The sequence below is a fragment of the Aethalodelphis obliquidens genome, unplaced genomic scaffold (genome assembly GCF_003676395.1).
Source record: "Aethalodelphis obliquidens isolate GAN/ISIS:26980383/991018 unplaced genomic scaffold, ASM367639v1 scaffold4, whole genome shotgun sequence".
NCBI classification, from domain to species: Eukaryota; Metazoa; Chordata; class Mammalia; order Artiodactyla; family Delphinidae; genus Aethalodelphis; species Aethalodelphis obliquidens.
In genome coordinates, this window is record NW_020837948.1 from 10860126 (window position 1) to 10875526 (window position 15401).

At 39.5% G+C, this 15401-nt stretch overlaps 1 protein-coding gene across 6 annotated transcripts in view; it reads right to left on the minus strand.

The window, feature by feature from the left end:
- SLC27A6 (solute carrier family 27 member 6) overlaps nt 1–15401 on the minus strand; it is a 64692-nt gene that overhangs the window by 30976 nt on the left and 18315 nt on the right. For all 6 annotated transcript variants that reach the window (XM_027098642.1, XM_027098615.1, XM_027098624.1 and 3 more), the window contains exons 3-4: nt 13670–13828; nt 12247–12371 (exon numbers count right to left, since the gene is read on the minus strand). In XM_027098642.1, the coding sequence (XP_026954443.1) occupies nt 12247–12371; nt 13670–13828 (284 nt within the window). The remainder of the gene's footprint in view (nt 1–12246; nt 12372–13669; nt 13829–15401) is intronic.

The following is a 15401-nucleotide window of genomic DNA, read 5'->3' on the forward strand; positions in this document are numbered from 1 at the left end:
CACGCATCACAATGGTGTGCGGATAGCAGTGAAGGAGTCACATTATTTTGTACCAAGGCTCTTGTTTCTTCAAAACATCCTTTGAGAGCTGTTTTCCAGGAGTGTCTGTTGAGCTACTATATTTGAGGCAGTGGTTGAACTACAGTTACCTCCTACCCAGTCACAGATTTATTCACTTGCCAAATATGCAGGTCTCTAACAACACCTCTTAGAAACAAAACCTCTTTCTTCCAGACCATGTGCTTAATCCTACTCAGTGAATCTATAACACACCCAGGCTGAAGAGGCTCTTTGTATGCCTGTGAAAAGTGAAACTCTGGAGGCTCTGTTTCAATACGGGTAATTTTGTGTATCAACCCTGATTTCTCAGGAAACAAAGACGGTTGTTAGATGGAGAGACAGAAAAGAAACATAAACTCATGGGAAGACAGAAGAGAAACATAAACTCAAAGTGGAAAAAAAGGGACAAATCATTTCTGCCTTCAGCCCTGGATAACTAGCAGCTTAATGCACAAAACAAAAGTATGGTCTAATTCCTTTACTAAAACATATTAACAACATGTGTTAGGGATTATGATTCTTCCTTCATGATTCTATTTAACAGAAGACCTCTTTTCCCTAACACCCACTGATAATCACATATGCAAATGTATCGCACATGTATACAACCCTGTAATAAGAAGAATAACTATACATTCCAACAGTTTGCTTCTTTCATGGACACTCTACTACTACACACTGGAAAAATAAAGGCAGCAAGCCCAGTGGGTATCACAGAGCAGGGACAAAGAAACCTTAAATGCAAACAGGATATGAGAGAATCCTGTTAACAAGAAAACAGGCACAAAACAGCAGTTTCTTATACTGAAGCAGGAAAGGCATGGTGGAGGGGAGAGGGCAGGGGACTCTTTTGAGAAAGGACATAAGAGGATTCAAAAGGAGAGGCCCCCAAGGCTAAGATAGCGTGGGCTCAGCTGCCCGAGTCTTGGTGTAGCTGCCTTTCCAGTCTGGTTACGGGCAGGCCACGGTTTCAGAGATAACAGTCATCAGTTCAACAAACCATTTTAAGTCACAAATAACAGCTAGAAAAGACCTCTGTGATTGCAAATGTTACAGCAGAAAGATGTACCACATAGTGGGCTTATTTCCAATTCATTTTCTAGAAATAATAAGTAATTGAGATTACCATTTGCAGACCACTCCCTCTGCACAGGTGCTTTCTATCCTGGCAGCACTGGTGAGAACTGAAAATGGGAGGAAATCAATGCTTCAGACCAGAGGCATTGCACAGTTGCCTTCTAGAGAAAGACCAGCTCCAGGAGTCTGCAGGACTCACCTCTGACCCAAATGACTGTTTTCACTCACCTAGAAAAAGGCTGTGCAGATGTAAAGGGAGGATGATCTTCCTGGGAAACCCAGAAAGAGGTCACCTGAGCCACAGCTACCACAAGTCACTAATGAATGTTCTGAAAAGTTCAGGGGCCCATTAAAAGTGCAGGATAATTTCTGCTGTGAGCTGGAAGCAGCAATGGCCTGACACCCTTCCCGCAATGATGCTGACTTTGATTTTTCCAAAGTCTCTCCCTGAACTGTGTCCTCCCCAGGAACTCTGACTTTCTCATTACAATTGAGCTTTCCTTTCAGGTCTGGACTAGGCAAAGATTTTGCCCATCATGAACACATAGGTGTCCCTGCAACTGGTCTCATTACATTTGTTACTTTATTTTTTTAAATAATTCAACAAATTTTTATTGAGCACTAATATGGCAGGCACCATTCTGAGTACTGAGGATATAACTAGAGATAAAAATGATAAACTCCCTGCTTTCCTGGAACTTATATAATAGGGTGGGGAGATTAAGTGACAACAAATAAAAATTATCTATAAAATATGTAATGGGGTAATAAGTTCTATGAGGAAAATACAGCAGGGAAAGAGGACTCAGAGACAAACACTGTAATAAAGAGCTGACGCCATTCTTGATGTTTGACTGCTGAGAGCTTTCAAACCACCCCCAATCCCCTTTCCTCTTCTGCCCTATATCTGGGCAAGCTCTTGAGAAAGCCCAGGGCTCCTTCCTTTGGCAGCAACAGGAAATTCAAAGCGCATGAGCAATCCTGCATGCACAAGGCCCCTCAGCCTAGTGCTTGCCTCTTATCACAATAAAAGCTGAACCTGTCTCTTTCCCGTTTTCTCAAGCCAGTTTTTGGCCTGCTTGGGCCCCTGCCCTACTCTCCCCAGAAAGCCCCATCATAGGAGTGATAAACCTGTTCATATTCTCTTACTGCATGTGTGGCATCGTCATCAGTCTCCACTTTTGAACCAGATTTTGGGTACGGGGTCCACTGGAGTTGGGAAGGTGACCATACCAGACGTTTATAGGGGTTGTCGCCAGAGAAATGCTCTCCAAACAGGAGGAGGAGGGGATTTCAATGGATCAGGGAGTGAGGCATGCAAATATACGGGGGAACACTCAGTGGGAGGAAACTGAGAACCCTGGCGCACTGAAGAAAAAGAGAGGAGGTCAGTGAGGTTGGGGTGGAGTAAACAAGTAGTCTGGTGGGGTGAGGGAGTGGATAGGGGAGGAGGTCCCAGCAGGGGAAGCAGATCACATAGAGCTATGTGACCCATGCCAAGGGAATCTGGACTTTTCCTCCAAGTAAACTATCAGAAGGATTTGAGTAGTGAAGTAACATAATCTGACTTACATTTTAACAGAATCATTCCAATTGCTACGTAAGAATTGAAGTTAGGGGGGCAAAATGGAGTTAAGAAGAGGCCATTGCTGGAATTTCAGGGGAGAAGTAGTGCTGATGGAGATGACAGCAGCAGGTCAGGTGGTAAGAGGAGGTTTGAGTCTGGATATATTTAAAGGTTGAAACTGCAGGATGTGCTCATGGACTGGACAGGAGGTGTGAGAAAAAGAGAAGCTGCAAGGGACATTCTAGAGTGTTTGTGACTGAGTACCTGGAAGAATGGAGTTGTCATTAACTGAGACAGTCAAGATGGAAGCAAGGAGTACATGCTGAGGCGGGAGGTGCTGACAAAGTTCGCCACTTTTTTTTTTGCTGTATGTGGGCCTCTCACTGTTGTGGCCTCTCCCGTTGCGGAGCACAGGCTCCGGACGAGCAGGCTCAGCAGCCATGGCTCACGGGCCCAGCTGCTCCGCGGCACGTGGGATCTTCCCGGACCGGGGCACGAACCTGTGTCCCCTGCATCGGCAGGCAGACTCTCAACCACTGCGCCACCAGGGAAGCCCAAAGTTCGCCACTTTTGAGACGAGATGTCAATCAGATTTCTAAGTGGAGATGCCAAGTAGGAATCTAGACACATAAAAGTTGACATCAAGGGAGAAGACAGGGCTACAGATATAAATTTGAGAGTTAAGTTGTAGATGGTATTTGCAGCTGGGAACATGTCCAGAGAGAAAAGGGAAAAGCGTGATTGAGAGTCCTGGACACACTAACAATTAGAGGTCAGGAAGATGGAGGAAGATCCAGCAATGGAGACAACTTAAAGCTATAAACTGGCATTCCTGAACCTGGTTTATATGAGTCTAATGTAAAGACAGGTACTGATAAATGCAGTTCTGAACCTGTCAGGCTGGAGGCTAGAACAATTTTGGCACATCTGCTATGATAACAAAACTGTTTTGCAAGGCCTCTTGGGAGAAGGCTGTCTCCTCTTCCAGAGAGCCCCCAGCATTACGGTCAATCTGTTTTCCTTTGTACTTCAGTACTTAACTCATTCATCCTTATGTCAGCTCTGGATGTAATTGTTATTACACTCATTTTATAGATGAGAAAACTGGGGTGGAGGCTGCTCAGAAAAGCAAAAATTTGTCCAAGATCAGAGAGCTTGTAAGACAGGGAAGACAGGCTTGAACTTCAAGCTCCCCAGCTCTAGGGGGCAAAGAAATTAAATGCTTTGCCTGATGTCACATGATGAATTAATGGAAAAGATGGAATTAAAACCCTCATCTTGGGCTTCCCTGGTGGCGCAGTGGTTGAGAGTCCGCCTGCCGATGCAGGGGACACTGGTTCGTGCCCCAGTCCAGGAAGATCCCACATGCTGCGGAGTGGCTGGGCCCGTGAGCCATGGCCGCTGGGCCTGCACATCCGGAGCCTGTGCTCCACAACAGGAGAGGCTGCAACAGTGAGAGGCCCGGGTACTGGAAAAAAAAACCCTCATCTTTAAATTCATTGTTACTTTTTTTCATTGGGAATAAAATCATCTTTTGGAAAATTCTAGTTGGTAATAATTTGCTAAAGATTCTTGTATTTGCTGGTAAGCCTTACTGGAAGGGCAAAGATCAACCATTTCTGACCTTGACTTCCTATGTCCGTAGCATGAGTATCAGGAACACACAATTAAAGGAATAGGCAATGTGAAAAACAGCAAATAAACAGTAAAATAAATAATTTTGAAGGTATATTTTAAAATGTTAAATCAGTCTGCAATGTAGGAAAACCTTACTAACATACCACATTTACAGTAACAGCAGGATATACCCCAAGGGAAAACAGGTATAATGTTTTCAGGGTTTCTTATTTTATTCTTATTTCTAATGTTTTTGTGTGACAAGTATAATATAAAATTGTTAATATTTTAACATTATTAAAAAGTTTTATTTTAAAATAATCATGATCTAAATTGACTTTTACAATCAACGTTGTATGATTTTTGTTAGTCAAAGGCCAATTATTTTTTAACGCCACAAAAATTACTCTAATTTTATAATGACATTCATGGAAAACATTACCATGTTCTGCATAAAAATAAAATCCTTCCATTTGTATTGGCTTACCAGTTTACATTTTTTCACATATATCTCATAACCAGATGGTGAGAATCAAAGGCCGAATTAGGAGAGGTAGGTATTTATATAAAGACAGGAACTATGGCTCAAAGAGAAAAGACCAGCAGAGTCATACAACAGGAGCTTGAAACTGAGCTTGTCTTTTGATTCCACAGCCAACACACTATCTGATGGCTTTCCACATAAAGCTAAATTTGTAGGGAAATTTAATAAATAAAGGATATATGTATTCTTAATGGAAATGACAGCAGGAAAGGTATAAGCAGATAGACAGAAAAAGATATGTATACTTTATATGTACCACTACCCACGAACTATGAATCATTAAGAATTAAAATTGGCACTTATAAAAAGTCTTTAATATATACGCAGTTCTAAAACTTTCCAAAACATTAATTCCCTCCTAATTCTACTGACATTTAGGTTGCTAATAGCTTTTTTTTTTTTTATCTTACTCCCTCATATTTCTTTTTGTTTTTTCCTTCTGCCTTTATTTATTTATTTGGCTGCGTTGGGTCTTTGTTGCTGCGCTCAGGCTTTCTCTAGCTGCAGCGAGCGGGTGCGGTGCGTGGGCTTCTCGTTGCAGTGGATTCTCTTGTGGCGGAGGAAGACGGGCCCTAGGCACGCAGGCTTCAGTAGTTGCAGCATGCAGGCTCAGTAGTTGCGGCACACCCGCCCTAGAGCGCACAGGTTTCAGGAGTTGTGGTGAGCAGGCTCAGTAGTTGTGGCTCATGGGCTCTAGAGCACAGGCTCACTAGTTGTGGTACACAGGCTTAGCTGTTCCATGGCATGTGGGATCTTACTGGACCAGGGAATGAACCTGTGTCCCCTGCATTGGCAGGCTGATCCTTAACCACTGCACCACCAGGGAAGTCCCCTTCATCATTTATTAGTTGGAATTCTTCTGGTTCCTGTCCCCGTCATTTGTGTACCTGATATTCTGAATGAAGTAGAATATAAGCCATGCTGAAGAAATAATCATCAAAATAATGAAGGATATTGACATGAAGACTAGAGAGCCACAGCTGAAGTTCTTTGGCAGCGTTCGAGTTCCAACCGCTATTGTCATTTGTAGAGATGTTTTTCTCCAGGTAACTCAAAATATCCTTACCTCTCAATTCTGTAATCATGACAGCAATAATATGTCAAGTGCCTGGATGAATCATGGTGACTGGCTCCTGTTTGCATTTATTATTGTAGATAACCACAGCAACTGCATTGTGGAAAGCACCCTGTGATATTTTCTCTTTAAAGGTGCAATTTCCCCTCTGCAGCAAGGAAATTCACTGTTTGATGTTAGGAGGGACAAAGAACCATGTTTGACGATCACAGCTCAGATGATCAGCAAAGTTCTGAAGGCCAGAATCTTAAATCAAGGTTGTTGGCAGGGCCATCTTCCCTCTGAAGGTCCTAGTGGAGAATCCTTGCTTGCCTCTTCCAGCTTCTGGTAGCTCCAGGCGACCTTGGCTTGTGGCTGCATCACTCCAACCTCTGCCTCTGTCTTCACATGGCCTTCTCCTCTGTCATCCCTCATATTTCTATATTTGTAGTTTCTAAGCAGAAAAGAAAGTTCTGGTTCCTTGCTGACTTTTCTAAATGCTTTCATATTTAGTGTGAGAATAGTAAACACATCTTTGATTTATTCAAGAAAAACTGGGTTTTAAAAGAGAGTTGATTTTCTCAACCATGTAATAATATGCTTCAAATATTTGGGGAAAAGAAAAAATTTAAAAATATCTTTAAACGACTAGGTCTTGGAGGTAAAATCAATTGTTTTGAGTGTTGTCGAGAAAACAATGGTAATGAAACTAAATCAGAACATCTCAATAACAACTAAAATTCACAATAGTTTTAAAACGGCATTCCTTAGAGGTTACTATGTGTGATGAAAAAGTTTCCACAGCTTAATGCTTTGAGAAACTACATCTTTCACAAGATGTGAAATGGGGAAAACATAATGGTAAAACACTTGAAGTTATATAGAAACTAAGAAAATGAAAACACGATAAAAAGAACAAATGCTTTAAAAATATCCATTTTCAATTAGAAAAGAAAAGAATAAATGGTAATGCCCTGAATCAGGGACAAGGTAATGCCAATGCACTTAGCCTTTACCTGTCTTCAGACCCATTCAAAACATAACTGGTAAAACAAATAAACAACAAATTCAAGAGATTTAGGTTAAGTCAGCATCATTTAGTCTCCCCTACTGGAATTTTATTCTCTGGTACTGTTGCATTGTCTGTATCCTTACATCTTATCTAAATATAACAAGGAAACCTCTTAAAGCTTGAAAGAAATGATAGACTTTCTTTGGAGAAAATAAAGTAGGTGTCCTTTCATGTTGAAGTCTGAAAAAAATCTCACGTCATCAATTTCAACATTTTCATTTTTTTACCCTCAAAAAACACTTAGGGGTTCACTACAGGACTGTCTAAACATTACTAGTGACAAATTTAGTACAATCCATATGGAATTTAATGAACAATATTTAATGAAAAATATTTAATAAATATTCATCAAACATTCAGGTGTTTAAAAATGTCTCTTTTCATGATGGGAGTTGAGCATAATACTTTTTGTCGAAGTTTTAATATATTTTCACTACAGTATCCAGAATCATAAGTATACTTTCCGGCTCCCAATAAATATCTTAGATTTTAAGAAAATAGAATAAAGAAACAGGATATAATTAATAAAAAACATATATACAAATATATACTAAAGAATATAAGCTATGCCTTGAGAATGTCAAAACGTGGGTGTTCTACATTGAGAGCTATAGACAAACTATATAGTGTAAATGATAAACTATAACGTTAACTTGAAAAACAGGCATCATACTTATGCATTATAACATAGGTCTTTGCTAACTAGGTCCCATCCCTTGCACTCTTTGGGCTCCAGATCCTTGCATCCAACTGCCTATTTTACTTCTTACCCTGGATGTCTAATTAACACACCAAACTTAACAGGTCCAAAAGAAATTTAATTTTCATTCCCCAAATCTCAGTTTTCCTTATCTCAGCAAATGGTTTGCAATTTGCCTAGACATTTGAACCAGAAACCTGGGACGCATCCTTGATTCTATCCATTTCTTCACTCTTCACTCCCTATTCTTGAACTAACAAGTCTTGTTATCTTTCCTTCAAAATAGATCCCAAATTGGTATAGTATTTTCCAGTTTGCCTTCATCTTTTTCCAAATACTCTGATGGGAACAAAATCAAATTTCTCCTCCAGGGTCTACTGAGCCCCATAAGATCTGGTCTATGGATGACCCAGCTCCTTCTGTTTAAACACTCAGGCTATGTCCTCTGTGGGCTGCTCTGTTTTCAGGTTATTCCATCCAGACTGCAGTCCCCCAGCTTTTCCATGGCTGGATCCCACCTGTCATAACGATTCCTCAGCTCACAGGTCACCATGTCAATGAAGTCTTCCCTGACCATTCAATCTATTATAATTAGCAATGCCCCACTCTCACCACTCAATGGTCTCCATCACCTCAGCTGGTTTTGTTTCTTCATAATATTTATCATTATCTGTAATCGCTTTTCTTCATGTGTTTGCTGGCTTATTTTCTCTCTCCTCAAACCAGAGTGTAAGTTACGTTGAGAAAAGGGGTCTTGTTTGTCTTCTGTGCCCCTTTCAACTCAAACCTACATTACTTGCATGAATGAATGAGTGACATGATCCTATTCCTAGGTAAATCCCTAGGTATGGCAGAGCTATTTAAATAAGATAAACTGTGCAGCAAGAGTCCCCCAGAGGATCACTGATGTCTAGAGTTCCACCACATTCCTCACCTATTGATATTAAATGCAGCATTAATATTAAGAAAATATAGAGCTAGACCCAATCATAAAATGTAGGATGGTCTTCAGTAATGTAGAAAATATAGAAGATTGGAAAGTGGGGAAAGAGCTGCCTTCCTAGTCTCAGGGGAAGAGGATAATTACCCCAACACTCCATGACTAAGAGAAGCCAGTACCTCAGCATTTTTTTTTTTTAAGGACAGTGTGGCTGCCAGCAGTTTGAGGCACATCCAGTGTTTATGCGAAAGGAAATTTTGTAACTGGAGTTTTTAAAAAGAGAAAAAAGATGGGGTTGGGTGGGGGGTGCTAAGTGCTTCCAGCCAGGGAAAACCAACCCTAGGATGTTTTTATACAGCTATATACAAACACTCAACTCAGACTGTGGCTTCTGCCTGCAGGTAAATGTCCTTTGGAATATATTACTTACCTGAGATTGACAACAACTCTGGATATACTTAGGGAATATGTGGTTTCACTTTCTTTTAAAGATTTATATTAAATATCTATGGGGCTTCAAACCACGACTCATGAGACACGCAATTTAATTTCTCTGAGGATGTGGACCATGTCACTTGTTCACTCTGTGGCCCTACTTGAACCCCCTGCTATGTTGGCTGCACAGCAGACACTGACACTTCCTTTCAGGGGAAGTTCACTGAAAGGAATGAACACTGGACAGCAAGAAAGCAAGATCTCCTTGAAGGGATAAGATGTCATAACAAAATGACTTTCTCCCTTTCCCAATCTTTAATGCCAAGAACTGTTTGTACTCTTTCTGTGAGAAATCAACAAAGAGGATTAGGTAATACAACGCATCTCTGCTAAAAAAAATCATTCAGTTTTCCTTTGGCAAATCTATATTTATTTCTCTCTCTCCTCCTCAACTTGTCTTCAGGTAAGTGGTTAGAGATTATTACACAAACACTCGTCTTTCCTCAAAGAACTTTAATTAAGAGTTAGAATACTTAATAACTAAAAGCAACCAGGAGTTCTGCTTTCAATTCCTAGTTCTCTCAAATTCTCTGCAGCTATAGTATTTCCCCCAAATCAGTGCATTACAAATTCAGAGAGGTGAAAAGACTATTTCATTTCATTTAAAAATGTCAAAGGAAAACACCTTGAAAAAAGACTTGTAGCAAATACGACAAACTGTTAATTCCTTTATTATATGAAATGAGAGCTCAAATGAATAAGATAAAACATTATGTGCCAAAGAGATGAGTAAAAGACTCAGAAGAGGTATTTTAAAAGGGAAATACAGCTAGAAAACTATCCCACCTTGCCAGTAATCTTAACAAAGAAATTAAAAATGTTTGTTTCTAGTCTATAAAATTATAAATAACAAAGAAATTTAAAATGTTTGTTTCTAGTCTATAAAATTATAAATAAAATTAGAAATCTTTTCCTCATTTTTTTTTTAAATAGGACATTCTTTGTTCAAACAGAATATCACTACGAAGCCCAAGCAAGTTGGGTTTCATCAACCGTATTTGACAGGGTGGGCCATGGAAACTGGCCTATTCTCCCTATTCTCCATCCTACAGGGACTTTTGAGGAAGCTTAAAAAGCATAACGTGTTTCAGGTGTTACCCACGTAAGTAAAATGTAAGCGTTACTGACTGACAACAACAACAACAAAAACAACTAGTGTCGGGCTTCCCTGGAGGCGCAGTGGTTGAGAGTCCGCCTGCCGATGCAGGGGACATGGGTTCGTGCCCCGGTCCGGGAAGATCCCACATGCCGTGGAGCGTCTGGGCCCGTGAGCCATGGCCGTTGAGCCTGCGCGTCCGGAGCCTGTGCTCCGCAACGGGAGATGCCACAACAGTGAAAGGCCCGCGTACGGCAAAACAAACAAACAAACAAACAAACAAAAAAACCCAACTAGTGTCTAGTTTTCCATGAAGGACACTGGAAGACCACTATTTTTAATACCACTCAGTATCGATAAGAGACTGTGCAGTGGGCATACTCCCACATTGTTGATGAGATTCTAAATCACATCCACCACTCTGAACAGCAGTCTGGAAATATGCCATAAAAAAATCACCAAAATACCCATGCCCTTTGACTACCTTCACTTCTGAGGCCCTACATGAAGCTACTAAGTACAGCATCGTTTAATGTGGTAAAACTTCAGAAAAAAATTAATGCATGAATCCAACCATTCAATAGATACTTACAGAGCAAATGATCTTGCAAAAGTTAATGTTGCTAATAAAGGATGAGAGGAAATAAGAATGGGTGGGGGCATGGTCTAGAAAAGCCATGAAGAAGTTCATTAGGTAGTGCTTACTATGTCCTATACCGAAGGAGGCTTTCATTTTACTGGAGGGCATTAATTCCTTAAATTACATAGTCCAGATATCATATCATCAAAGAATACAATGAAAACTATAAGAGAAAATATGTAGCTTGTGGCATTATAATTATTCTACTGGGAATCCTCAGGTAAGACCACAACTCTGATATTGGCAAAATCTCCTGGAGGAAAATAAAGGTCAAAAAGCTAAAACACTTTTCTGGGACTCCTTGTCTTAGCTGTGGATGTGGGGAATCTTTAGCTATTTGAAGTACTCCTGACCAAAGAAAGAGGAAGGATGGCTTCTCCCACAAGGAGGCAGGTCAGGAGTTAGATGGAAGGTCTCTCCATGGCAAACTCCAAGCTTAAATTTACAGGCATTTTGTAAATAAGATTATCCAGTTTCAGATTCTTCTCTGTGTTATCTCTCCTGTGTAATTCCATATCTTTAATAAAGTCTTATTTAAATGCCTCCAGCCTCGTCTCAGTTGTGCTGTGGGTAAAGAAAGGCAACCTCTGTTACCATCCTTCAAGGGCGGCTGGTTTTGATTTGATTACAGGCTGAGAAACTTCCTTGTAGCCTCAAGAATGCTTAGACAATCAGACAGTGAAAAAATAAGCATCTCAAAATACAAATGAGACCAGGAAAAGGACAACAACTTCTGAGGGCAAAAAAGCAAACGAACTAATAAAGACAAGCTTTAGGCTAATGCAACTGTCTCTGCGGGTCTATTTTCAGAAGGGGGCAATTTATCAAAAGTTCATGGAAATGATTGCTTGAGGTGGTGGGGAGACAAGTGCAAATCAAAGCAAAGTTTCTTTTTAAGTTTACAGCAAAACCAAACAAAAAGATATTCTGATGTAATCACTTATTCAAAAGAAAACAAATAGAAAAACAAGTATAATCATTGTTATTAGTTTTTGTGTGTTATTTAAAGACCAACATTTTAAAAGATGATCTAATTCAACCCTTGGAATAACTGCTTTCTGTAAACACAAAAAAATTTCATAATCAGATGCATGCTATGTTTACAGAAATTTTAATCCGTCTAAACATGAAGTGGACTGGATTGCGAGTCTGTCTTCTCCTGCCTCAATATAAAACACATTAGTACATTCCTGATATCCTCCTTTTATTTTCTCTGACTTGTTTTATACTCATTTTATCTTGGGGTTTTGCATACATCTTTGTAAGTCACTTAAACTATGTTCTGGAAGAAAATGGAGTATAAGCAAACAAAAACTATTTTCTCTCAATTATTTTCTTTTTCTTTCTGAAGTTACATTTTCTCTCTGACAACGATTACTCTTACCTTAGGTTGTTTGCAAAGGTAGCGACAAAGTTCTCCAATGTACTGAAACACAGTCACATTATACTTTTTGCAGTCGTTCCAAAATTGGCTTGCTGAAAATTTCTTCTTTAACACACAAGTAGCACCTACAAGAAAAGGTATAAAAAGGCAAAAGGGAAAAAAATTCAAGGGCAGAATTAACGTAAAACACAAATGATGTTGCTCTGTCTAGAACACTTTTGCTCACTTTCAAGGCTTTTATAATCCATCAGTGGCCATTTATATCAAGCTCATTTGAAAACATTAATCTTACAGTCCAATAAGTCTTTTAAAAATATTCATCTTGTAATTTTATATTCTGACTGTAGATACACTTTTTGCAATATATGGGATGAAAGAAGCAGTCAAAATATGTAGGAGAATTACAAGTATTAGAGCATGAATATAGATGAGGTCATCCTTCTTCACAGAAACCAAGAATATTCACTTGCTTTCAACGTTGAATATATACATAGTATTCATTTTTAAAAACTTTTAAGCAGTCTCAATATAGTTTGAGATTGAGAGCTGGTAAGGTAGAGTTAGTATGAAAGCACCAACAAAAAAGGTTCATTGATGACTGCTAATTGTAACATCCTAATTTTAATAACAATGTAAGTCATATGAGTATGTTCCAAGGAAAATACTAATGTCTTGACCCTCATCTTTATTTATTGTGGACATTGATCATATTTGAAATATACTATTCTATAAGATTACTTTATAGTATTTTAGACAAACATAAATAATGGTGAATTATCTCTGTATATTATTTCTGGGCTAACTAGTAACAGACACATAATCTCAGCACGGTTATGAATGGAATCTACTGAGTCACCAGCTCTACCAACTGACTTCTTGGGTGTCTGGGGTACACTGTTTGCAAAGATAGCCTCAACAATTTCTCCTACGCCCTTACCTTTGCAGTGTGAATTTGCCACCCTTCCCTTCAAGAAGTGGGGTCTCTTTCCCAACTCTTCAAATCTTGAATTTAAACTGGCTTTTGACTTGCTTTGATCAACAAAGTGCAGGTGAAATGATCCATGTTACTTCCGAGGAGGCTAAGACTTAAGAGCTACACAGCTTCTGAGTTCACCCTCTGGGAAGGCTCCTACCACCATTTAAGGGCAGGGGCGGCAACCACTCAAGGGTGAGCGACCACATGGAGAGGGAAGCCCTGTCTACAGCCAGATCCAACCACAAGGCCAAATTACTGCTCTTGCCACTTCAGGCATACGCTGAAGTATGTGATGAAATTGTGTCCTTTTAATAAACATTTTTTTATAATTGTATAACATGCACACGATCACTCTGAATTCTACTGATAGAGTTTTGCACTTTAATGAAGGCAAGTTCCAATCATTAGGCATTTTGAGAACTTATGAAACAGAAAATAAAAGCTTACCTAACTCAATACATCCACCAATTCCCAGGAGAGATCCTGCGCTATGATACAGAGGAAGGGATATATAAATGATGTCATTGGAAGTACAACCAAAAGCCCATAATCCAGCAGAACTCTTCATAGCCTGCAGCTGACAAATCACAGCTGCTTTTGGGAGACCTAGAAGAAAAGAAAGAAAGAAAGAAATAATAGAATAGATACTATGCTGGTATCAGCTACAACAGCAGTTGAGACAAAAATACATCAAAATGGTCTATATCCTTGGTAAAAGGGGCCATACAAATGTCAGCTACAACTGTAATTAATCTCTAGAATCTTAGATCTACCCAGAAGGATTAAAACTATAAAATTACATAGAGTTTGAGATCTTGTAAGGTTCAAAGAGCCTATCTGCTATAAAGATGCCAAAAATATATCATTCTTTCTCTGGTTCAACATATTTACCGAATAAAGCCCAAGTTGTCATGGGTTTTTGGTGACAGCACATGTAGCTATGAACCCCAGTCTACAGTGACTTCCAGACACTCACCAGGGTGAGCCTCAAGTCCGCCTTGCTGCTGCACCTGCTTTGATATTTTCTGACAGGCTTTGTGCTCCATTTCCATTAACTGGAAGATCTCATACACAAAATTGGCATGATCTTGCCTACCATCCTAACCAAAATTCATTTATTACATTTTTTCAAAAGAAGTTTCTGTGGCTTTTCCTGATAGGTTGGCATCTCACACCCTAAAAGAGTTTATTGTCATCCACATGTACTGGGAATCCCTCCAAAATTTCTTCTCAAAGCCATGTATAAAGATTTTGAGTGAGACTAGCATCCTTGATTCTTGATAATGCAATGCCTTTCTCTTCTTCACTGAGAGAATCAAATATTTATGCATTTTCTGCTTCCGAGAAGTTCCCACCTACTGTTCTTCAGTCACCATATTCCCTACTTTCCATATTGTTCCTGACCTCATGGCAACCCAGCCTTAAAAATAACTTTTCAGTTGGAGGTATGTCGAAAAAAGAAGGATGCTTTATCTAGTTATTTTCCACCTGTGTGCTTATGTCACTCCTGTAAAGCACTTTAGTGAGCGAATTAGTCATGTTTTCGTTCCTAATTTGGTTAGCTTTAAGTGAATAATGATCTCATTAATTTATTATTAAACCATTCAAGGTACTCAGACTTTTTGATAAATGAGACAACAGATAGGAGCTTATCCAACAAATGAAAGTGATCAAAGGTTCATGGAGTTTAAAGTTTTAAAGACGGAAAGAAGAACCAACAGAATAAATGAAGTGTGTTAAAACTGCAAGTTAGAGTCCCTTCTTGGAAGAGTTAGAAAGCATATTAACATATTAAAGCTTTCGACAAGCCCAACAGTACAGAAATGTTACTATTTTTTCAATGATGTTTCTCAAGCTCATGTGGTCATAAAGCCCCTTTACAACTTTTATTTCCCTTCTTTGTAGACATGAAGGGACATGCTGTGCCACATGCTTGGAGAAATGCTACCTTAGATGGTCTCTGAAGTCCTTTGTTCTTCTAACCTTCTATGAATCCCTAGCATTGAAACTCCCCACATGTCCGCAGATGTGAGGAGACTGTGGGACTCGAGGGACATTGTTCCAGCTAATGATTAAGAACTCTCCAGACAGTAGGGGCTTCTTAGACAATGGGTAAATTTCCAGGATGTCCGGCCCCCTTCCGAGAAGGAGGGAGATAACAAAATGTAAAAAAGGTGTC